This window comes from Emydura macquarii, unplaced genomic scaffold, assembly GCF_026122565.2.
Source record: "Emydura macquarii macquarii isolate MOO-44397 ecotype Brisbane River unplaced genomic scaffold, CSIRO-AGI_Emac_v2 contig_2834, whole genome shotgun sequence".
Classification (NCBI taxonomy): domain Eukaryota; kingdom Metazoa; phylum Chordata; order Testudines; family Chelidae; genus Emydura; species Emydura macquarii.
Genome location: NW_027132971.1, coordinates 4,031,137 through 4,056,513, shown reverse-complemented (window position 1 = coordinate 4,056,513; position 25,377 = coordinate 4,031,137). Strand labels below are relative to the sequence as shown.

Below are 25,377 nucleotides of genomic sequence, written 5' to 3'. Positions count from 1 at the left end.
TTGTTGTTTCAATACTTACCAGACCTCCCTCTGAACCACTAGCCACTCACTCTGTCTTACACCTCCAACACCACTTATCTTCGTTTCCATCACATCAGTCAGATGAGTGAGTGAACTAGAAGTGCTTATGACAGATCTGCCATATACCACGTTTCATAAGGAAGTTTCCTTTTGCCTCCATCCAAAATTCATCCCTAATTAATTCCTGAGTTTTTCATATGAGTCAACATATTCACTTATTGGTATTCTTTCCAAAACCTCATGTTTCCGATGAGGAGAGAACACTTCTCTCTCTTGACATCTGAGGGTCCGTGACATTCTTTCTGCAGAGGACAAAGCCAATCCGGAAAATGCCTAGACTATTTCTCGCTTTAGTGGAATGATTTAAAAAGGACCAGCATTATCTGCTCAGAGACTCTAAGTAGATCTCTGTCTGCATCATTCTTTTGTTATCAACTGGTGCATATTCCTCCCTGGGATGGGGTGGAAGCCCATTCCACTGAAGCATAAGCAACTTCTACAGCATCTCTTTGAGATGTACCTATACTGGACACATGTAAGGGGGCTATCTGGAGCTCTAGCCATACTTTCATGAAACATTACAAGTTAGTCTAGGCTTCTTCTTGCTGAAGCAGCTGTGGGGACAGCAGTCTTACAGACATCTATACCAACTGCATCCTCGCACCTCCCTCCTGTTTGACTATTGCTTACCAATCCGTCACATATGGAATACACACAGGGACCAGCACTTGAAGATGAAATGGAGATTACTTAATGTAATTGGAAGATCTCTGAGATGTGTGATCCCTCTCTGTATTCCACTACCAGCCTTCCTTCCCTTCTGCTTCAGATCATGACTGGATTCACAGTAAGAAGAGGAACTGGAGAAGTATCAGTCCACACTGCTCCTTGTACCCTCTGTTTGGAACACTAAGAGAGTGATTATGCAGGTGTGGCTCAACGGACACTATTTGCTAGAAATCTCCGATCTCAGGCAGGTGCTGCACACATGAATCCACATGTGGAATACAGATAGAGACCATTCATCTCGAAGAACCTCCAGTTAAAGAACCTCCATTTCTTCAACATGTTGTACATCACCTGCCCTCCATCTCTACTATTATCATCAAGATTCCAGTGGTGAAGCAACCAAGGTAAAGTTGGACTGGGCACACTCTTACTGTCCTCAGCTGGAGGTAAGAGAATACTCAGGTGCATTTGCCACTCCAATGGGTCCTGCTGACCAAAAGTCTTGGGCTCAAGTGCACTAGGTCCATGTATATCAACGGTAGAATATATATGTGGACAATACATCTAAAAGAACATCAGTTACTGTACCATAAGTAACCAATTTTTGAGGTATAGCTCAACCCATAAATGGCATAGCATCCCTTTCTTCCTTACAGTCAGTTTTTAATAACCTCAAACACACATTTCCTTGGTTATAATACATTTATTACCCCAGTTATACCATGGCCTCAAAGTAGGAGCACAGTGTATCCCTGACTGTTTCCTTGATGACGTGGGGCATTATGTAGAGGCACCTTCTCTGGCTGTCCTTAATGTTCAGACTGTCTCTCTACCATCTGCTCCCATCTAGTCTCCAAAATCTCTCCCTTGCTTTCACAGTTGTTGGGCAAAATACAGCAGGCATTTATCGCACAAGTGATAATGGTGAGAGACATCCAGGCTTTTCATAAGATACTGGCACCTACCCTTCAATCTTCCAAAAGCACACTCCACAGGGATTCTGCAACTACTCAGGGTAAAGTCAAACCACTCCTTTCTCTTTCACAAGCATCCAGTGTGAGGCTTCAGAAGCCAGGGTAGCAGAATGTAAGCTGGATCTCCCACAATGACAGGACACATCTTAAATCAATGTCCATAACGTTCCAGGGAGCAAATAGTCCTTTGCTTAAACAAGCCTGAGTTTCTAAATATCCTGGCATCTTTTCCAGACCACCCTACATTAATATTGGTGAATCTTCCCCATTGATTAAGCGGGCCTTGCAGCAACATGGGAAAAATACCCCTTTCTATTGAAGTTTTTGGTCTGGCGTGTAGGATACAGAATAGGCATGTGTGACCATCAGTGTAACCCTTGTACAGTTTGTTAACCTCGTCCATGCAAAGCTATCAATAACCTCCTGTACATTGCCAAGTTTTATGATATGCAACCGCAGAACCCTCCTCATAGCATCACACATCTCCATAACAACAGCCCCAGTAACTAATCTACCAATACCAAACTATCTAGTTGCTGACCGGAAGCAATTGGGGGTGATGAGCTTCCAGATGATGATGGTAACCTGCTTCTTCATACTCAAGGGATCTCTCATGTTGGTCTTCTGCCACTGCGGTTCTAAAGTGAGCTCTGTGCAGATTCCTGGGAAAGATGCCTTTGTCATTCTGAAGTTCTGCTGGCACTGTGGTTATCTTAGTTCTGCATCATTGTGCTCTCCCCCAGTCACTGCTATTTGGCCAAGTCCAGAAGTAGCGCTCCACTGAGTAAATCTGCTCAAGAGAAATGCTCTGCAGAAGTAATTGCTCAACTTCCACCTTGTTCATAAGCTATATTGCTGCAGCATCAAGAGCCTTATGAAAAAGCAGAGCCAAATCCATCCACCTGCATGATTCCAAATGCACGTACCTGATTCTGTTTGTGTTAATGTCTGTTACAATTACACTGTTCAGCAGTTTGTCTTCCGTGCTACTTGACAGCAGTTCTAAGATAGCTCTGGCAAAATTAATGGGTGTCAGGAGAGGTGTCATGGGGGTTTGTTAGTTTGACTCCCAACCCCAAAATGTCTGTAGTTTCTGGTAGTCATCCCAGAATGCACCAAAAATTAAAATCACAGATTAGAGTGCTGAGCAGTTAATTCAAACAAGCTCAAAGCTGTGTGGATGCAGTGATTATAAAAGCAAGTACCTTAAAGCATCAAAACAAAATGCAATGGACACGCTTTGGTTCGATGTATTTAATTTGTTGCATTCAGAGTGCACAAACTAGATTAACATTCCTGTGTAAATGTGATCAGAAACTTCAAAACTGCTTAACAGCTATGTAATGTAGACTTAATATCTGTACAGTACAAATTAAAATGTCTCCAACCTAATTTATGATTAGGACACACAGTATGTCCCATGCCATACTGCAGTTCATATCCTGTCAAAACTCTGTACAAACATTAACTAGTTGATCAATCTATTGAAGTTCCTATTAATGATAGTCCCTTTTCTGTGTGTTGTTTTCATCATATAAAATTGAAAAAAAAAGTCACTAAATAGCATCTATTTGATCTGAGATGAAATTATTTTGATTTCTGTTTGCAGTCTCCCTTGTGATGGGTATTCCTACTGTGAAAAGGGAAAAACAAAGTTATCTGATGGGCACATTGAACTCTCTCTTCTATGAGATGTCTGCAGAGCAGAAGAATGACTGTGTAGTGGTTATCTTTGTAGCAGAGGTAAGCAGTGGCATACTATGGGTCTGTGGCACCCGGGGGCCAATACTTGCATTTGCGCGCACACACACAACCCTGTGGTGGCAGTGGCAGCAGCAGCAGCGCCCTGCAAGGTGGGAGATGTCTGCGGGCCCATTTTCTGTTCTCCTCCACTCCCTCCTCCCCCACTGTGGGGGCGGCAGGAAGTGGGAGTGACGGGCAGATGCCCCCAGATTGCCTGGTGGTGGTGGTGGGGCATAATGGGCTCTGCCCCAGAGCCCTGCCATTAGTAGGCTGATTAGCCCCTCTGCAGCCAGGGTCCCCGCGGCTCCCTAGTTGCACCCAGCGCAGGGGCAGAAGGGCCCCGCAGCGGGAGCCCTCGGCTGCTGGCACATCAGAGCTGGGGTTGGTGCGGCCACTGAGGATGTCAAAGACTGGCGGTCCCTGGCCTCCTGTGACAGCGGGGGGTGGCTCCTTTTCCAAGAGCCCATCTGGCGCCCCCCCAGGCCGGCACACGGGGTTATGGCTCCTTCCTGCCTCCCCTTCCCCATCAGTATACTACTGGAGGTAGCATTAGTATGCACAGATGTTTTTAAGTTAATAAAGGGACAATATAGGAATCTGTGTGTGAGTATCGTATGTATGAAACACTCCATTTACTGGTCATCATTGCTTTTGTAAAGATTTCTTCATGCAATTCAAATATGGGAAAACATCCCTACTTGTCAATAAAGGATCAATCATATGGTCAGGAGTTGGAATTTGCATGGAATCCTATTTAATTATATGCTAGAAGCTGACATCATCCTTTGGAATGATGTTCGAAGTCATAAAATGCCCATGCCTATGAGGACATGTGTAGTGGTCAGTGCCTTGATCTTCTCATCTAGAAGAGAACTGTGAAAAAATTATGGTACAGGTAACAAATGTCACATTATATTCCCAGGCACTCTTTCTCTGCTTGCACATCTCCTTCAAATAAAATCATATGAATTCCTTTGTCTCTTAACACAAAATATTCTATTTTCAGAATGAAAGGAATAAAAGTCATCCACAAAAAGTCCATCGAACCTGAAAAAATCTGAGCTTATTACCTTAATTTGAAAGAAATACAAATATTAATCAGCCATTTAAGATTATGGGTACTTTACAAGGTGCTCTGACACTCCAGCAGACTGCATGTGAAGTGGCAGCTTTTCTGAGAAAAGCAAATACTGTGATTATAAAATCTACAAAACATAAATAGCTCCTGTTTGAAAAAGATGTTGTGTATAAATTAGACTGTTCAGGGTAAGTGGGAATTTTCCTCTCCCTGAATCTCTTGTTCTTATTGTAAAAGAACTATAGCTACAAAATACACCTAATATAAATAAGTGCATTAGTTAGCAACAACTATTTGTAGACAGATGATGGTGGTTGGGGAACTGTTCAAGACCCACATCCATTCTCAGAATCTAGCTGTCTTTGTGTTTCCTTTAACAACTGCTAATTTCCACTTATTAAATGTAATTATTAAACATAAAAGATAAAGTTTAGTTAACCTCATTTATAACTGTTCAAACTATAAATAATGCCTAGCTCACACTTCATCTTATCAGCTTAAATAGGATCCTGACTTCTCCTTCAGGTCCAGATCACTGTCACAATTTACTGGCTTAGTTTCCAGTCTAGCTAAATTTACTCAGGGTTTAAACTATTTTACAGTGGGATAAGTCATGGTAGAGGGCCCTGCTCTGCCGGGGTCTAGGTTGCAGTGGCATAAAGAAGCTACTTATGAGGAGTAGACAGTAATAGGCCATCCCTGAGGTAAAAGTGAGTAATACTTGCTGTAAAGGGGATGTGGCCAGGACAGCTGCCGAGTATACCAATTCAGTTATTCCATGGTGATGCCTATTGCTCCTCAGTGGGAATTAAAGTTGCCTCTTTGGTGGACCCCTAATGGAAGGCAGAGGCAGAAATATTAGGTTCACACTAGAGTTAGCCATGACCAGTTGACACCGTATTAATTAAAACAATCGCCGCCTACACTGAGTGATAAGGTACATTTAACATCATGTTAGGGAGGAGTGCGATTATGTGCTGTACCTCCCATCACACTTCCAGTGTAGAAGCTTGTGAGGGGTCCTATGTAAGGCTGCTACAGCAGCTTTGCGTAGTGCCTGCACCAGAGGAGCTCCCTGCCAGTCAGCTAAGAACTTTTCTTGTCCTTTTATGCTGCTGTAGCAGTGTATAGAGGCCAGGCCAGAGTAATGTGGGGTAAGAAGGGTGGAATCCCTCCCCTGGAATCCTCAGGGTCACTTTCTAGTTTGGTGTAGCTGCCCAATTCCAAAAGTGTGACGTGTCTTAGGGCACAACAGCTGTATTAGCCCTTGAAGCTTCTGCGGATCATGGTATCCTGGGTAACTCTAAGTAGTATCATGACTGTATGAGAGTAAAAAAGTTGGTGAAGTAGCTTTCTCTCGTGAACCCTCACCAAAGTTATGTATTATTGACTTATTGCTGTTTTAGTGTATATCTTGTGATCAAGCTTGGCTATAACTTTTTTTAAAACAACCAATTCTAAACTGGCAGGATGACCTCCACAGGGACAGCACCTTCAAGCACTGTTAGATTTTCATTTAGTTAAAACCTGAATTTTCCATACTAAAACTGCTAGTTGTATGGCAATGAACAAAATCTGACATCGTAATTTCCAGGCTAAATACCACCAGTTAGTTAAATGAGGGGCAAAATCCTATTTAAAACTTTGGATATGAATAGCCCTAGGCAAGGAAAGTTTGCTCAGGTGAATTTTCTCACCACCAATAGGGTCAGGTTAATAAAAGTTAGTGATCTTTGATGATTAATCCAAATGACCTCTTTACTGAAAACAGGAGAAGGAGGGCATACTCATTTCAGTCCTCACATCTAGAGACTGTAGATAGGTTGCCACAGATGTGTGCTCGTTCACTTACTAAAGTGATGAGAGAACTTGTATATAGTCCATAGACAAATAACTTACACACAAATGAAGCATCTATGATTTATAATACAAATTCAGATGCCTTGGTAACGCAACAATATTTAGTTATAGGAACACTGATATAAGTACTGTTGCCTAGAATAAAAAAACTAGGCAATGAAGTCTCTTGTGTGTATGCTTATACCAACTAGATTGGAAGTTAATGAAAATATTAAATTGGGTAAAATGAAGGAGTGTGTTTTGAAACTTTTTTTTTTTTTTTTTTTTTTACTTTTTTAGGTGAATGCAGAGTATGTTAACAGCATTGCAGAAAGTGTTAGAACCAAGTAAGTCCTGTCTCAGGTCCCATTGTATGGCTAATTGCTTTTCTGTTTTACATAAAATTTGCAACATTTCAACAATAATCTACAAAATTAAAACTTGCTGAAATGATGCCATTACTGTCATTATTCACATTTCATAAACATGTTTAATTAAATGATTTTAGGTTGCAGTTCTAACCTTTGATATGTTTATTTTTTCAATGTGAGCCTGCTTTCCAAGAAATTAATGGTGCAATCCAAAGCACCTGGGTATTCATACACTGTGTCCCCCATTGACCTCCGTCCTCCCTCTGAACTCTGTAGTTATCTGTGCTGATATCTGTGTCATTTTCTAAATGACTTTGCTAGTTTGGGTAGCAGTTCTACTTCTTTTTTAAGGGTCATGGATTTTGGATAGCAGTATGCTTCAATGAAATGCACTAAATTCAGTTCTCTGTATTGCCGTTCATTATGAAGTAATTTTGAAAAGACTGAATTCAAGTGTGACTGTAATGAAGAAGTATAGTTAAGGTTGAGATTTCACTGTAATTTTGCTTGCTCTTCTCCTACTCTCTGGTAGATGTTTAGAGTACCCCACACATTTGAAAAACTGAAAGTCTTTGCTTGAAAGGAACAAGTGCTTGAATTGCCCATTTAAATGGTGTATTGATTGCGGCAGTGTTAGCTGGTTGTGAAAAACATTGCATTGTTGATGCTGCTTTTTAAGTATCAACCTGTAGTCACTAGAGGAGAAAAACTAAATGCAATGAAGGATGCAGAGTGGACAGACAGTTGAATGACTAAGGGCTAGTCTACACTAGAAGCACTATATTGGCGCAGCTCAGTGCATTTGGTGAAGACACTCTATGCTGATGGGAGAGCGCTTGCCTGTTGGCGTAATTACTCCACCTCCACGAGAGGCAGAAGCTATGTTGCTGGGAGAGCATCTCCCACTGACATAGTGCTGGTTTGGACATCGCTTAGGTTGCTGTAACTTGTGTCGCTCGGGGGGGGGGCGTGGCTTTTTCACATTCTTGAGCAACATAAGTTACATTGACTTAAGTGGTAGGGTAGACCTGCCCAAAGAGTATAATAGATAATATCTACATACCAGAAACTGGGACTGCATGACGGGATGGGTCACTCGTAAATTCCTCTGTTCTGTTTATTCCATCTGAAACGTCTGGCAACTGAACTAGATAGACCTTTGATCTGACCCATTATGGCCATTTTTATGTACATTGTGCTGTATTAATGGCGTTGTTTTTTTTTTCCTGATGCATAAACCTGCTTCTGAATTGATTATCTGTATTACATATAGCTTATAGTTCTTAGAAATGTTATTTATTGCAGGACAGATGTTTTCACTGTTGTACAGCAGCATTCTACCTTCTCTTCTATCAATATGTTCCTCTTTTGATGCTTTTGAATCTTGCATTTGTATCTTTTGTTTTATCATATAAAATTATGGATCCAGTTTTAAAATCCTTACTCATAAGTAGTCCTATATTTACTGAAGTCAGTGGAGTAATACCAAAGATTTACTTGGCTTGGCCCACATTATAAATACTACTCTGGAGCAAAATATTTACTAAATATCTATTCTTCTCAGCAAATGCATTGTAGTCCTTGATCCTGCACAAGGATCCATGTAATAGGCCTTTATACCCATGTGGAGTCCAAATGAAGTCACTGTGGCCTTGTCTACATTGGCAAAAAAGACTAGAACATGATCAGTCCAAGCTTTCTTAAAGATCTTAAAATGTGATTACAAAAGCATTGAAGACTTGTCTACACTAGAAGGTTGTACAATGCCCCTCTAGTGTGGATGTAGTTATATCACTATAAAGATGCTTTATGCTGGTATAGTTCCAGAGGGGTAGCCGTGTTAGTCTGCATACAGCAAAAACAACGAGAGTTCTGTGGCACTTTAAACACTTCCAAATTTAATTTTTGGAGGCATAAGCTTTCGTGAGACTCAGCTCACTTCATCAGATGCTTCCATTGTAGAGTGTGTGCATATCCTGTGCACAGATGTCAGAGATTTTTTTCCCCTCAGTGCTACCATTGGGGTGGTTCAGGCGCCCTCTGCCACCACTCACCACTGGGAGTGGATCCTATCTCTTATACCAGCACACAGTCTCCCTCAGTTCCTTCTTACTGCCAGTCACAATGGTCAGAGCAATTCAGGCTTGTTAACTCACATGCTTCCCTCACTCCTTTCTGTATACAGATCCTGTCTTCTTTTCTTTTCTTCTTCCTTTTTTTGTTTTTTTAACTGGTTTATTGGTTATAATTAGACAACTTCTAGTGCTAGCTTTCCATTTTTGGTCTTGTTTGACTGCTTTTTATCTTTCGGTACTGGGACCGGTATTGGAACAAAATGCTGCATTTGCCAGGGTTTAAATCCTGTGCTGGATCAGGTGCAAAACCCATGCCAGTCAGTGATCCACACCTGGCCTGCTTGAAATGATTGGGGGAATCCCATGCTACTAACACATGTATCCTTTGCAAAGGATACAAGCTCTGCTCAAAAAAAATAGAGCAGCAAGGTTTAAGTGCTTGTTTATGGAGGCAGCACTATAACCCCCATCAGAGCTGTCACACTTGGGGACCGCCCTAAGAACATCATCTGGTACAGAGCGCTCCACTGGAAATGTCTGCAGCTCCTTGGGAACTATTCCAAAGTTCCAAAGAAAAGGCTCAAACCTTCCTCAGGTTTGGTTCCTTGCTTAGCTGCATCAGTACTGAAGCCAGACAGAGGCAGAGACCTGAAAAAAGTATTCAGAGGAGACTCCCTTCCCGAACACTTGTCACCTCCCAAGAGGGGATTGCCACCTCCGGAGTCTGTGCCAGGTCTGTTGAGGCCCACCCCTGAAAGATATGTGGAGGTAACAGACAGTGCTGATCCCAACTGATCTGCAGCAGCCATACAGACACCAGGGGTTTGCTTTCCAGTCCCAAGATTTGCTAAGGAAAAAGGGCAAAGGTTATAGGAGATGCCCTCCACTGCCCTCCTCCTAAGAATCAGTGGGTTCATCCTGACCAGCTGCCTCATCCAAAGAGGCATTTTGATAGGTTTGTCAAGGACAGCGTACCAGTCACCATAGCTCTCTCTGTTCCCCATCATTTGTTTACCAGACACTTAGGAAGTAGGATAAGTGCTTGGGTCCATATAACTTCAGACCAGTGGGTCTTAAGCACAGTAGAACTGGGTATGCTATCCAGTTAATTTCTACCACCCATCCACCATCCTCAGCCCTCTCCAGGAGCCACTTTCACGAGATTGCCCTTCAACAGGAGGTCCAATCTTTTCTTCAATCAGGGGCCATAGAGGAAGTCCCATTGTATCTCAGGGGAAAGACTTCCATTCCCACTACTTCCTGATATCCAAGACAAAAGGGGGTCTCAGGCCTATTTTAGATCGAAGACAGATGAACAAATTCCTGAAGAAAATAAAATTCCACATGGTTATCCTAGCTTCAACTATTCATTTCTTGGAGCATAGGGATTGGTACGCTGTCCTCAATTTAAAGGACACTTAATTCCAATGGCTGTCATGTGTTGCAACATGGAAGTATCTCAGATTTGGGATGAATAGGTGCCATTATCAATTCACAGTGCTTGTGTTCTGTCTGTCAGCTGCTCCTCGAGTGTTCATGAAGTGCATAGCAGACATCACAGCTCACCTACGAAAATCAGATGTCCATATATTCCCATGCCTGAATGACTGGTTGATCAGAGGTTGGATAGGACTTGAGTCTCAGACCAGTGTATCAACATTCAACGCACTGTCCACGTTCAACGCACTGAGGCTCCTAGTAATTTGAGACAAATCAGTCCTGAAACTGGTACAGACAAAAATAATTCATCAGGGCAGTTTTAGATCCCATAAAGGCTGTGGCCTTGCATCCATAAGCTAGGTTAGAAATTTTACAGGATTTAGTTCTGTGACAGAGAGCATATCGTCTCACAGAACTGCACAGCTGCCTCAGTTTTCTCGGTCAGATGGCAGCATGTACCTATGTAGTTCAGCACACCAGATTACATGTCAGAAAGCTGCAGGCATGGCTAGTATCCATGTATGCCCAAGTCATCACCATTTGGATAAAGTGGTTGGAGTGCCAATATTAGATTTGTCGTCTCTAGACTGGTGGATGGACCTTCTGAAAGTTTGCTTGGGAGTTCCCTTTCTCCCCCTGCTACTAACTCTCACTCTAGTTACAGATGCATTTTCTCTGGGCTAGGGAGCTTATATGGGGTCCCTGCAGACTCAGGGTCTTTGGTCATCTCAAGAGACACACAAATGTCAGGGAGTTGAGAGAAGTGTGTCTAGCCTGCTTGGTTTTCCTCCCCCACATAGTGGGGAAAAAATTTGTTAATTCTGAGAGACAATTCAGTGGTCATGTTTTACATAAACAAGGAGGGGCACAGTTGAACCAACTGTGCCAGGTGGTAGTTTGCCTCCGGAACTTCTATATAGCCAACCCAATTCATCTCAGAGCTGCTTATCTTCCAGAGAAACAGAACACATTAGCGCTTAAGCTGAACAGATTCTTCTCTGGTCACCATAAATGGTGTCTACATCCAGGTCTGGCCTGGTCCATCTTCCAGCTATGTGGAACTCCCCAAATAGACCTGTTTGCAACAAGAACCAACAGAAAATATCAGTTTTGTACCCAATGAGGGCTCAGCCCAGGCTTGTTGACAGAAGCTTTTCTCTATCCTGGAAGAAATCTCTCCTGTACATTTTCCCCCTGTTCCTTTGCTTCCCAGGATTGCCTTCAAAGTGAAACAAGCCCATGTTCATCTCATCCGGCATGGCATCATCAACACTGGTGCTTGATCCTAATATTCTGTCAGTCAAGCCTCTCCCATCTCTCCCATTAGATTCAGATGCAATTTCCTGGGACCCTGGATGCCTGTTCCATACCATCGGACAATGTGGATACTTCATGGCTGATACCCTTTGAAAGCCCTGCTTGAAGGACATTCAAAAAGTGCTTCTGAACAGCAGAAAACCCTCAAGTAGAAGCACTTGCTTAGCTAAGTGGAAGCGTTTCTCTACCTGGTCTCATGCGAAAGGTGTATCCAGGTACCCCTGGACTTTGTGATGGACTATCTGCTAGATCTAAAACAGAGTGTGGCTATTAGTTGCATCTGGCAGCCATTCTGGCATTCCACTTCTTGGTGGATGATGGATCCCTTTTCTCAAACCCCATCAATCACCTGATTCCTAAAGGGCTAGGACAGATTATACTAATATGTACGAGACTCCATTCCTCCTTGGGATCTGCACTTAGTCCTAGCAAAATACATAGGACTTCCCTTTGAGCCTCTGGCAACTTGCTTTCTATTTCATCTTTCAATGAAGGTATCATTTTTGGTGGCAATTACCACAGCCAGAAGGGTGGGGTGAGTTGAGAGCTCTGCTGTCAGAACCTCCCCCTACACAATTTTCTATAAGAATAAAGTTTCTCTGTCCTCCCCCAAAATTTCTCATGAAAGTAGTCTCTGAATTTCATGTTTACCAAGCAATCTATTTGCCCATGTTCTTTCCAAAACCCCATGCACATTAGGGATGAGGAACAGCTTAACTTGTTGGATGTGATAAAGGCTTTAGCTTTTCACATGGACTGGACTAAATCTTTTAGATTCTTTATGCAGTTGTTTGTAGTGCTTGCAGACAGACAAAGAACCAACCAGTTTCCACACAGAAACTCATCCTGGATCTCTTCATGCATTAGTTTGTGCTACCAACTGGCTAATACTGTTCCACCAACTTAGAGTGTTGGCACACTCTATCACTGTACAACCAGCTTCTGCAGCTTTCTTGGTGCCAGTGCCAGTTGTAGCCATTTGTAAAGCAGCCACTTGGTCATCATTCCACACTTATGCTTCTCATTATGCCATTTCCCATCAGTCCAGAAACGATGCCCGTTTCGGACGGGTTGTCTTACAATCTCTGTTCACGTAGACTCTGAACCCACCTCCATGTGTGTTTGCTTGTGACTCACCTGAATTGAACATGTGCAACACATCTCGAAGAACTACTGTTACGAAAAGGAAGGTAATCATTTTTTACCGACGAGCAGACCAGTTTGAGATAACCCATTATTAAAAATGGAAACTATGCACAGAAACAAAGTAACAAAATTTTCTGCAACTGTCTGGCTGTAGCCTGCTACTGTCCTGTCCTGGATTGCTTTTTTCCTGCTCCCCAGCAGGAAATGTGTCCTAGGAAACCCAAAGACTGCATAAAGTGTACATGAAGTATGACATCTCTTCTCTATAGCACATAGTTATTCCCATATGGATGGGAAATAACTATACCAGCAAAAATCACCTTTATACCAGTATAGTTGCGTCCACATTAGGGCTTTTACTAGTATAACCATTTTAGTAAAATGTCAATCCCCTGAACCAAAATTGAAAGCCTCTGTTTTACTGGAATATCCATCTGTGAGGCGCATCCCCTTAGGGGTGCACAGAGGAATATTCAGGGGGTGCAGAGGAAGCACCACTCTGCCCCGAGCTCTGCTCCGGGCCCAGCTGCAGCCTTGGTGCTTGGCTTGGTCCCCTCCCTCCCCCTGTAGCTGCAGTGCGGGGCATCAGCCTCCACTGCCCCAGGCACTCACCCCCAGTCTTGGTGCACAGCTCCCACCTTGGCCTGTGACCTCAGTGCCTGGCTCCTGGCTGCCGAGGCCCCCGGAATCGCTGGGAACAGCCTCAGCCCCCACCTGCAACCACAGTCCTCTGACTGTGGCCTGGCTTTCAGCTGCAGCTGGGAGCTGGCATAGGGGGATGCAGACGGGGTAAGGGGGAGTACAGGAATCAAAAGTTTGAGGACCACCACCGTAAAACTTTCAAGTGTAGGCCAGGCCTCAGTATGCTTTTCAGTTAAGTTTACTTAGTTGAATAAACTTGATTTAAAAAAAAACACCTTTTTGCCCATGTAGACATGGTCTGGGACTGAACATGGGAGATGGGGACTGCCTGCACAGATCACTATGCCAGAATTAGCATCTGAGGGCTAAATCCACAAAGGAATTTAGGGCTTGTCTACATGGTGGGTAATGAGCTGTACAGGGGAATAATTTCTAAAATGCACTAAAGTGTTGCACATTAATTGGCTCGTATAGTGTGCACCAGCAGGTCTAAGGGTTCCCTTCCCTTGTGTGCTTTAACATAGTACTGTTTCAAACAGCACTACATCAAAGCAGACCAGGGAACCTTTAGTGTGCACCAGCTGGGTCTACATGGACCAACTCATGTGCAGCACATTAATATGCTTTAGAAAGCATATCCCCATTGAGCTCATTATCCCATTGTGTAGACAGGCTCTTAAGTACCTAACTGCCTCTTTAATCACCACTGAGGTCTTCAAAATGTCCAGTCAGTTACCGCCTACACCAGTAGGTGCTTAAATTCCCTAGACACCTAAGTTTCTGCCAGTGGGCATGCATAAAATCACCTGAATCATGACTCCACTGAGCTGTTCTGCACCCTATCTGATGCCTAAACTCCAGCAGGATTCTCAAACTAGTTTTTCCCCTATTTGTCTCACCTGCAGGGCACAATCTCATAACGATTCTCAGAGCATGCCTATAGGATTGGGCCTCAGACAAAAGACAGCCGGGAGAGGGAGGGACTTTGTCTGTACACTCACCCCAGAATACCCATCAACTCAGTGATTAGGGAATTTACCTGGGATGTGGTAAGTCCCTGATCCAAACTGGGCAGAGTAGGGATTTGAAAAACAGTTCTCTCTCATCCTAGGTGAGTGCTCTAACCACTGGGCTATTGGCTGTGGTGGAGTGGTATGTTTCTCTCTCACACTCACTCAGTTTTGAAAGAAAGAGCTGACCTGACTTAGGCTGTACTGTAGACATAGTCTGTCTGCAAAACTTTGTGTTGCTCAGAGGTGTGACTATTTCATTTCTCTGAGCGACATAAGTTATACAGATATAAGTGCTAATGTTTGTAGCTTCTGCCGCTTGCAGAAGTGGTTTTTTTATGCCGATGAGAGTTTTCTCCCATCGGCATAGTGTCTTCACCAAACATGCTGCAGCGGTACACCAGTGGCATACTGATGGGGGGGTTGGGTGGATGTTGACCTGGGGGGGACGCCGGAACCTAGGAGCAGGCGGGGGGTAGGGAGCTGTGGGTGACCCCCTGGCCAGGGAGTGAGGGCCCCCCACCCAGTAGGGGGAGCCGGCACCGGATCTGATTGGACTGCGGGGTTGGAGCAGGAGAAGTGGGTGCCACATGGCAGGTAAGTGCAGGGGGTGGCAGAAATGGACCCCGGCCGGAGTTGGGGGAGCTGCCACTATGAGTGCCAAAAGTACCCGGGGCGCAGGAGGAGGAAAGCGTCATGTCCCCACCCCGCAGGTACAGACCTTCCCGTCTCTAGGGCAGCTTGGGGGTGGTGCCGTCTGGTGGGAATCAGGGACCCCTCCTGACTTGCGTGGGGGGGCACATGAGTCAGGGGTGGGCACAAATACAAGCATTGGCCCCCAGGTGCTGGAGAACCACAGTACGCCACTGGTGGCACAGCTGTATTGGTGCAGCAGCGCTACTGTAGTATGTATAGACATGACCTGAGGCACCTAACTGCAGGAAAGGGTTCATGGCTGTGAATTCCAAGTGAAGATAGGCACCTCCCTGTGACTGGCACTTAGCCACCTAAGTGCATTTATGGAATGGGGCTTAGGCCCTGCTCCTCTCCTCAGCATTTCCTACTGGCTAGCTTAGGCAGCTCCCTAATCAGCTTGCTGGCTTCTGAGAATCCCATTCTTAGGTGCCTAACTTTCCCCATGCATTGTATAACTCAGTGCTCAGGGTTCCACTGAGCAACAGGGTGTCTAAAAGTTAGACATTGCAATGCTGGGAGTTGCAACATCTAAGTGCCTTTTGTTGATTTAGCCAGTAGTTACTAATCTTTTCTTTACAGCTTCCCTAACGAAGTGCAGTTGGGTGTTCTTGAGATTATTTCCCCTCCTGCTTCCTATTACCCAGACCTCTCCAATCTCAAGGAAACATTTGGGGACTCAAAGGAAAGAGTACGGTAAGATAGCTTATGTAAAAACTTTCCAAGAATTTTGTACAATAGTAATAAGGACCATAAGGGTAAACAAAAGGTCATTGAAAATTTTTTAATAGAAGTACAAGTATGGGAGAAAGCAATATTGTTTTTGGTGTCCGTCCAACTTCAGAGTGAAAGCAAAACCTTCTCCGTGTAGTCCTGCTTCTAAAAATCCAGATGATGATTTATAAAGATGAAACTTCTATGGTGATAAATAGCCTAACTTTTGTTGTTTTTACTTCTATATAATATAAATAATCATTTCTCAACTCCTAGTAGTATCATTGGACTACTTGCATCAAATTCATTAGCAGGAAACCATAACCAGAAACTGGCTGGTTTACAGAAGCCAATCAATTTGTTGTAGACCAAAAATAAGTTTTTAGATTGTCACCAGCAACTTTTGTGGCTCCACTTTCATGTGCTCAAAAACAATGAGCTGCCAGTTTGAAGCAATACAGATGACAGCAGCAGAACAGCAGTGCATGTTACATACATGAATGAAATCAGGGTTTTTTTAAATTAAACCCCATTCTTTCTAGAGAGCAAAGAGTTGGTACATATGAGTACAATATTTCTAATTGCTTTTATCAAGGCTCAAATTTTTAGAATTCCACTTGTGTAATTTGTAAATTGCAGTCATCCTCACACCTTTATAGATAACGTGAGGAAGGAACTCTTTCATAAATAAGCTTTGTGGAGTTTAAAAAAACAATAAAAATAAACAACATTTAATATCAGTAGAGTTGGTTGGGAATTTTTCATCAAAATGCAATTTCCATAAATTTGACATTTTTCATGAGAAATTTTGTTTTTGGCAAAGTTTTTTTCAATTTTCATTCAGAAACAATGAAATTAAGAATTTCATTTCAGGTTGGACTGACCCAAATCAAAATAATTTGGTTTGTCAAACCAAATCAAAACATTTAATTTCAGCCCAGATCTATGTCTGCCTGAACTGCCATGGTGCTCATGCCCCTATTCTCTATGGGCTGGGTTCTCTGACTGGACGCATCTCCAGTGAATCACCTTAATCTCTCCTCTGGTCGAATCATAGTGGTGAATTATGGGAGATACAGTTCAACTGAGGGGCATGGCACAGAGAAGAGAATGGGGGTGTGATGCGCTCAAACTCTGACTCCCGTGATGCATCATGGTAGCTCAGGTTGACGGTTCAGTGTTGAACTGATGCAGAATGAAACATTTCCATCAGTTTGACAAACCAAATAGAAATGTTTCAATTCCGGAATGTCTAAATAGTCCATTTTTGATATTTCTAAATTACTTGTGGAATTGTGTTCCACACAGATTTTGATATTTAACTTTTGTCCCAATCTCGAATGAATAAAACTATTTAATATTGGAATTTCCTATTTTGAGTGCTGTATGCACTTTCTAATTTGGCCTCAAACGCCTTTAAACTTTTGACCCCAGGCGATCATTTGGATTTGTAAAGTCACCAGCTTCTGATGAAGGTGATAGATTTTAAGGGACTGTCACTTCTCAGAAAGAATGTTGAGAATGAGTAATAAATTAATTACAGGGTCTTGCGTGCTAGATGTGTGAAAAAAGTGAGTAGGATTTGGCCATCCAAGTATTATTGCCCCATTGAAACTCTATGAGCAAGGTTGCCTGAAAAAGATTTGGTGGTAAGCATGAAATGATCACTTATTTGATCTTTACAGACGAACAAAGTTATAAGGTATTGAAAATTGAATATATATACACTCAGATAACAAAAGTAAAATATTCCTAGTTTAGAAATGTATCTGGTACATGAAATTTGATTAATTAAAGTCATAAGCCTATTAGATGTACTACAGCAATCAATTTATGAATTTTTTTTAAATCTACTACTTTTTAAAGTCTTGTCACAGATTAACAAATATCAACTCTCTAGATAGTAAAATGAGATGGTTTGCTTTTTAGAGGAAAATTTACATTTTACCGTTAAATACTACAATTAAGTTGATCAACCTGCCTCTGTGTTGACTCATAAAAGCATTCTATTTTACTGCTTGATGTAATCTCAAATTATAACTGTGTTGACTGTTGCTATTTATAACAAAACAAGAGGAGTGCTTTATTTCACCTGACACACACACATTGGTATACGTACTATGCATAGAGGAAATTCTAAAACTGAGTTTACTTTGAATCAGAAACTTTTTTTACTAGCTTTCCTCTGATCCAGTTAACAGTGAATGGGGGTAGTTGCTGGTATAGACTTCATAACTGCAGTGTTCAAATGCTTGTATTATGCTGATAATTCCATTGAGAAACCCAGTTAAATTTAACAGAATTTGCTGCTTATATTTAGGTGGAGAACTAAACAGAATTTGGATTATAGCTTTTTAATGCTATATGCACAACCTAAGGGAACATTTTATTTACAGGTATGTTCACTTTATCAATAACCAGCTATAAATGAACAAATAAAATGTGCTGATTTTTAGTGTTGGCCGTTTAATTAGTGTTAAATCACACAATGAAGATAAGTCTTCTGCGTTTTTCAGTATATGTGCTCATGTCATTTATAAGCATGAGTCTACATATTTTCAGTTATTAATCTTACAGCTATGTATTTGATCTGAAATAGTAGTTCCATTTGTACCTTTCTGACATTCACAGGGCTAAATGATAGTTTGCAAGTCTAACTGAACCATCAAACAGCTTCCTAAGGGAATCTGTATTTTTAATGAGCTTTTGCTTGTAATATAAATGGAGAGTGTGATTATAGATCTGGTGACAGCCCAAGTCTTTAACTGGCCAAAATCTCTCAAAGGATTTTTCCAAATGGGAAAATGAGAACTAGTACATCATTAAAACAAACTGGGGTGTCTGTATGCTGAACTGCAAATTCCCAAGAATGGGTGGGAGCTTGGGTCCATGGAAGATCTGCAGATCTGGGCTTAATTCAGTAGAAATCAAGACACCTGGCTGATTAGCACTCTGCAATGAAAATGATGCAGTGCACTGTAATTATCTTGTAAGTTTCACAACAGCTGTCTAAGAGAAACCATAAACTAGTTTAAAATTTGTGGTCGGTGATGTGTGTGGGACAGAGATGAAACCAGGAAAGAATACCAGTTGTTAGAAAGCATCTTTACTTCGTTTGGTGTTTTAATATAGGTTCAACTAGAGAGGAGAGTGTCCAGAAATTCCATGATGTGCAATTGTTCCTTCAGGTGGGAAAAGAACAGGAATGGGAATGAGGCTCCCCCAATCCCATGATGGATCCTACGGTTCTGCATGGAAGGGTTCTCCCAGGTGGTCAGCAGCAGGATGGGTCACAAAGAAGGGCAGTTCTCCTTTTTCCTGGAACTGCTACTGGCTTTGGATAAATTTCTCAAAGTGATTTAGGAGTAGAATTGGCCAGAGATTGAAAATCTTGTTCTGCAGGAAATAATGAAATTTCAAACCAATTTTGTTCTGAAACAAAATGAGATGTAGAAATTACCCACAGAATTGGAATTCCAAGTTGGAAATATTTCTAAAAGATTGAAATGAAATGGCCAAGGCTGTCCAGAACCCCAGCAACATGCCAGGTGAGGAGCTGTACAGCTTGGGGATCCCCAGGCTGCTGAGAAGCTGTGGGAGCCTGGAATCCCTGATTCCTCAGCCAGCCACTTTACAGGTTGCCCTGGAGCCAGGAAGCCGAGGCCCCTGAGGAGTTGGAAGCTTGCAGTCTTGCAGAAGCTCCCCATCAGCCTACCAGGCAGGCTGCTATGGAGCCAGAGCTTCCAGGCTTCTGGCTCCATGTCAGCACACCAGCTGGGCTCCTGAGGAGCTAGAGGGGGAGCTGGAAGGAAACCAAGCACATTTTGGAACTGCCTGGGAGGCAGATTTCCATCAGAAACCTGCTTGGTTTCCATCAGTATTTTGTCAGAAAAGACACATTCCTGCAGAACATGTTGATTTTTGATGAATCAGCATTTTCTGGTGGAAAAATGTTCCATCCGAAAATTTCTGACCAGCTCTACTTAAGAACCTAAGCCCAACCTTCGAACATGATTAAGATGCTTAGGAGCTAAGGTATCAGTGAAAGTCTGTGGGACATAAACTCCTAAGCAGCTGTCATGTTTGAAAATGGGACTGAGATGCCTGTGTCACTTGCACACTTCTGAAAATGTTACCCAAGTTTCTAACGCACCTTACAAGCATCCGGAGAAGATGTTCTGTACTTCTATTTGTGTTGGTGTGATTGGGGCAGATTGTAACAATACCAGAAATATTGGTGCTTGCATAACCATGATGGTTATGAATTTTCATTTTCTTTTAAGTATAATTACATGTTTATTTGAGAAGTCTTCAAGGCTGTCTTGTGGCATATAGACCCAGCCCTGGGTTGTGGTAATGCCCATAGCTGTGTTATCCTTAAGACTTTTCTGGAGGACTAGAAGGGAAGTGATGCCCTTCCTCCTGGCCCTCTCCCAGCCTGTCATTCTTCCTTCCGTTAGCCTGCCTAGTCTCTGAATTTTTCCCCAGCACAGACCCTGATCTGTACAGAGAGGCTTCCACAGAGTGAAGGGGATGGGGGGATGAAATGGGTGTACAGGGGCAGTTGAGGCCCCACTCCAAGCATGAATCTAACAGGAATACTCTAGGCCACTATTTGGAAGCTTCATAACATGAAGAAAAAGCTTAAAAATCCTTTCCCTCAGCCCATTACTTACCCTACTGTACTAGGAACATTTTGGAATAAAATTGCGGTTTGGTGACATTTTTCTGACACTTTTGTTTTACTTGTTGGGTATGTTTAGTATTTTAGGGAAATCTGAAAACTGAGAGTTTATTTTACGATTTTTTCAGAAATAATATTTTGGTAAATAACATACGAACTTGTGAAATTGAAAAGAGAGTAATTTATGTATCTACAGTTCACTTACTATCATAGGCCAGGTAAAGCCCCAGTTCAGCAAAGCATTTAAATATAAGTTCTTTGCTGAATTGGGATCTGAATGAGCTGCTTTGCGAAGTGCACTGATCACAAATAAATATTTTTGGGAAGATAATAAGACCTAACAGTTATTCAGTCATCTCTTCCATTTTAAGTTTTTGTATGTGATGAGCTACTATATCTTCAGCTCTGCTCTTTTTGTACTTGGTACTGCCTCTGTTAATCAGTAAAAGATTGAAGGATGTTTAGAAACAATTGTCATTTTCACTGTAACTGTTCAAGTTTTTTGCAGTACATTAGCCCCTTGAGACACTTGTATTAATGCCAGGGCTAGGAAAATAGGGTTGTAAGTCATCCATAAAAGCAGGCAATCAAATCTCTCCATACCTTGGAGGAGAGGCAGTTATTTCTTGTGTCCATTTGGAGTTGTTTTATCCTGAGATAATTATGCATTTCCAAAGCTGAAAGCATCTTTGAGTAGGTCAATTACTGCAGTTGTTGGGAAGTGCTTTCTATCAACACTCAAGGGAACTGAAGTGGAAACATTAAATATGACAGCAACTTTTACAATCTTCATTCAGAATTTGTTATAAACTCTCACTTTTTTTTTAGGTGCTTTTCCACTCCAGTATCTGTAGCCAACCCTGCCATCTCACAATTTTTTTCCTTATTCACTACAATTAACTTAAGAATATAAGAATGGCCATACTGGGTCAGACTAATGGTCCATCTAGCTCAGTATCCTCTCTTTTGACAGGGCAGTGCCAGATGCTTCAGAGGGAATGACCAGAACAGGGCAATTTATCAAGTGATCCATCCCTTGTCCTCCAGTCCCAGCTTTTGGCAACCAGAGGCTTAGCCTTATGGACACCCAGAGCATGGGGTTGTCTTCTTGACCATCTTGCCTATTAGTCATTGAGGGCTCTATTCTCCATGAACTTATCTAATTCTTTTATGAACCCAGTTATACTTTTGGCCTTTATAACATCCTCTGGCAACAAGTTCCACAGGTTGACTGTGTGTTGTGTGAAGAAGTATTTCCCTATGTTTGTTTTAAACCTGCTGCCTATTAATTTCATTGGGTGATCCCAGGGTCTTGTGTTACATAAAAGGGTAATTAACACTTCCTTCTCACTGTCTCCCACCCATTCATGATTTTATAGCCCCTCTATCATATCCCCGTCCTTAGTCATGTTTTCTAAGATGAACGGTCTGTCTTTTTAATCTCTTCTCATATGGAAGTTGTTCCATACCCTTTATCATATTTGTTGCCCTTCTCTGAACCTTTTTCAGTTCTAATATATACTTTTTGAGATGGGGCAACCAGAACTGCACACAGTATTCAGGGTGTTTTATTATCTATCCCTTTCCTAATGGTTCCTAACATTACTAGTTTTTTGACAGCCACTGTACATTGAACAGTTGTTTTTGGAGAACTATACGTGATGACTCCAAGATCTTTCTTGAGTGTTAACAGCTAATTAAGAACCCATCGGGGGGTGTGTGTGTGTGTGTGTGTGTGTGTGTGTGTGTGTGTGTGTGTGTGTGTGTGTGTGTGTTTTCCAATGTGCATTACTTTGCATTTATCAACATTGAATTTCATCTCCTGTTTTGTTACCCAGTTTTCTGAGATGCATCAGAGGACCTTCCCACTTATCCCATGACTGCATACTTTGCTTAATAGTCTTTGGTGAGGGACCTTGTGAAAGAAAGTCCAAGTACACTGTAGTCATTGGATCACCCTTGTACACGTTTGTTGATATCTTCAAAGAACTCTAATAGATTGGGTATGCATATGCAGTGTAGTTGTAGCCTTGTAGGTCCCAGGATATTAGAGAGACAAGGTGGGTGGGTCCAATAAAAGATACTACCTCACTCACCTTGTCTCTCTATGGGTATGTATTCACTGCGATCACTAGGTATGACTGCAGCTTGAGCTAATACACCCAAGCTGGGTTTAATCTTGCCATCTCAGATCCCAGAACAGTGAAGCCACAGCAACACAAGCTGTGTAGACCTATCCAGAACTGTGGGTAATTACTTCTGGGGCTAGCTTGTGCTGCTGTGACTTCACTGCTCTAGGACCCAAGCTAGTGAGACTAAAGCTAGCTTGTGTGTGTCAGCTCAAGCTGAAATCACGCTCAATGATTGCTATCTAGACATATCCCATTATTGTTTCCCTTACCTTAACCTCTGTCTCTTTTTCTATTTATCCTTAGACTTTCCTTTTAGATCTCTTAAGACTGGGACTCATGGTGTCTTGAATATCTGGAATGTGCCTAGCACATTATGGGTGCTACTGTAAAACAAATATTTATTATGTGATTCTGAGATGGGGCTCTTTTGAGAGGACTAGTCAAATCACTATCGTGCTAGCATCTGGCACATCCCAGTCATATACTTGACTGCAATAAAACAAAATGATATAATTTATATGTATTAAGCTAACCTTCTCTTCTCTTTAAGTGATGAACACACCAGTTTCCGTGGGTTGTTTTTTTTTTTTTCCAGCTAGAAGATGATATTGTAGCTAAACCTCAGTATTTTCAGATAATAAAAAACTTCGCTCTTAAACAGCCCTCTGATGAGTGGATGATTCTTGAATTCTCTCAGCTTGGATTTATTGGTAAGTATTGTGGCTTCAGCAGTGTCACCTGTATTCAGCTCAAACTCAGAGGTGCACTACAAATGTAGGTTTTATGTGGAATTGTTTCAATCCTAGAAGTGCTCATCCCAAAACATCCCTGATTCTCCAAGAAATGCTACAATGATATCAGACTCCCAAACAGTCTATGTTCAGAGTCTCTCACTGTCCATGCTGTTTGGCACTGAGTCTGTAGGCACTATCCTTATAGTGCAGGGTTCTAATAACCCAAGATCCAGTCACATTGTATTCCCACAGGGACCAAGAGGTTCTGCCATGTCCCCAGCTTTTATTTAACTGTCTGCACACTTAACTGGACCCAGCGGTCAGCCCCTCTCTCCAAGACTGACAATTTGCACAGTAATTTGAGGTGTAGTAGGCTTCCAAGGAATCTTATTGACCCTTTCCTCCCCTTGCTGGGGATGGGATGAATACACCTTGTCATAGTAAGTTACTTTTCTTTTACTTCAAGCCATTAAGTTTTCATATTATTTTTATATTGATCCTTTAATGTTTTTTAAACTTATTTTATAAAATAGTTCAATGACAAGTACAATATGTTAATCTCACACTATTCGTATTAGAACAATGCAATGAGTAACTATAATTGAACATAGTCTGCTGGTAAAAATAGAAACTAAGAACAAAATATAATAGTGATATTATAGAAAAAGTTATGTCCAGGGCTAGATTTTTACAACAAATTAGGCATCTATATGTATGTGCAGTTGCACATCTAATATGTGAGTGATTACTTAGCTTGTAAGCAAAATAGCTAATTTGACACATTGGCACATGCAAGTAGTTGATCTCTACTTGCAGTTAGAGTATGCAATTGAAGGCGGAAATTAATCACACCGTTGTATACACATTTTGTATATCTGGAAGTCTAGCTTTGGTACACTCACGTAAAATTGAATCATTAACATGATTTTCTGAAGTATAATTGGAGTTGGTGGTGCAAACGGACCTTGAAAAATCAGTATGTGGCAAAAATCAGTAAAAATATAAACAATAAGGTTAGCATATAACTAATTGAATCTAATGGATGTGCAAAACATTAACATACAATAGTTTTCTCAGGAAGTAAAATTAAAACTGTTGAAGTTACAGTATATTTAAAATAAGTAGAACCTCACAGTTACGAACATCAGAGTTACGAACTGACCAGTCAACCACACACCTCATTTGGAATTGGAAGTATGTAATCAGGCAGGAGAAGACACACACACAAAAAGCAAATACAGTACTGTACCGTGTTAAATGTATACTACCAAAAAAATGAAGGGAAAGCAGCATTTTTTCTTCTGCATAGTAAAGTTTCAAAGCTGTATTAAGTCAATGTTCAGTTATAAACTTTTGAAAGAACAACCATAACATTTTGTTCAGAGTTACAAACAACCTCCATTCCCGAGGTGGTCATAACTCTGAGGTTCTACTATAAAAGATTAAGAACACAAAGTTGCTGTTTTAAAGCAGGGTATGGTTTTACATGGATCATGAAAAATATGTACATGGAACATATGACTTAGAATAGAGATTTGTTAGTCTGTTGTGATGGGTTGCACAAATCCCACACGAGAACAAGGGATTAAGGAGCAGCTCAGTGCCCATGTGGCCCTCCCCATTTGTACCTGCACAAACTGGAAGCAGGGCTTAAAAGGGGAAGCCAGAGCAGCTCCGAAAGGAGCAGACAATGGAAGAGATGACCTGTGCTGTGAGCTCTTGGGAAGTACACCAGGAGCTCTTATGGCCTAAGACCTAGGAAATGGACCTACAAAGGATGGACTATTTACTGATTGGGAAGGTCTGAGCCTTTATTTGTGATTCTGTAACTTACATTGTGGAAAAAAGAGAAACTTGGGGGAAGAAGTATTCCCGGGGGGGGAGGAAGCTGCATAGCACCCTAAGGTGCCGAACATAGCTGCCCACCATCAGGCCCAGGATCAGAGCTCAGTGGAGAGGGTGAGCCTAGACTCCCCAACCCAATACCAAAAACAGGAGATCAACAGAAGCCTTTATCTTGGTACAGTATCCATCT

At 41.9% G+C, this 25,377-nt stretch overlaps 1 protein-coding gene across 5 annotated transcripts in view; it reads left to right on the top strand.

Annotated features, from left to right (window-relative positions):
- MGAT4D (MGAT4 family member D) overlaps window positions 1-25,377 on the top strand; it is a 95,180-nt gene that overhangs the window by 49,149 nt on the left and 20,654 nt on the right. For all 5 annotated transcript variants that reach the window (XM_067568009.1, XM_067568008.1, XM_067568010.1 and 2 more), the window contains 5 exons: window positions 3,334-3,467; window positions 6,685-6,731; window positions 15,661-15,774; window positions 18,113-18,188; window positions 23,204-23,318. In XM_067568009.1, the coding sequence (XP_067424110.1) occupies window positions 3,334-3,467; window positions 6,685-6,731; window positions 15,661-15,774; window positions 18,113-18,188; window positions 23,204-23,318 (486 nt within the window). The remainder of the gene's footprint in view (window positions 1-3,333; window positions 3,468-6,684; window positions 6,732-15,660; window positions 15,775-18,112; window positions 18,189-23,203; window positions 23,319-25,377) is intronic.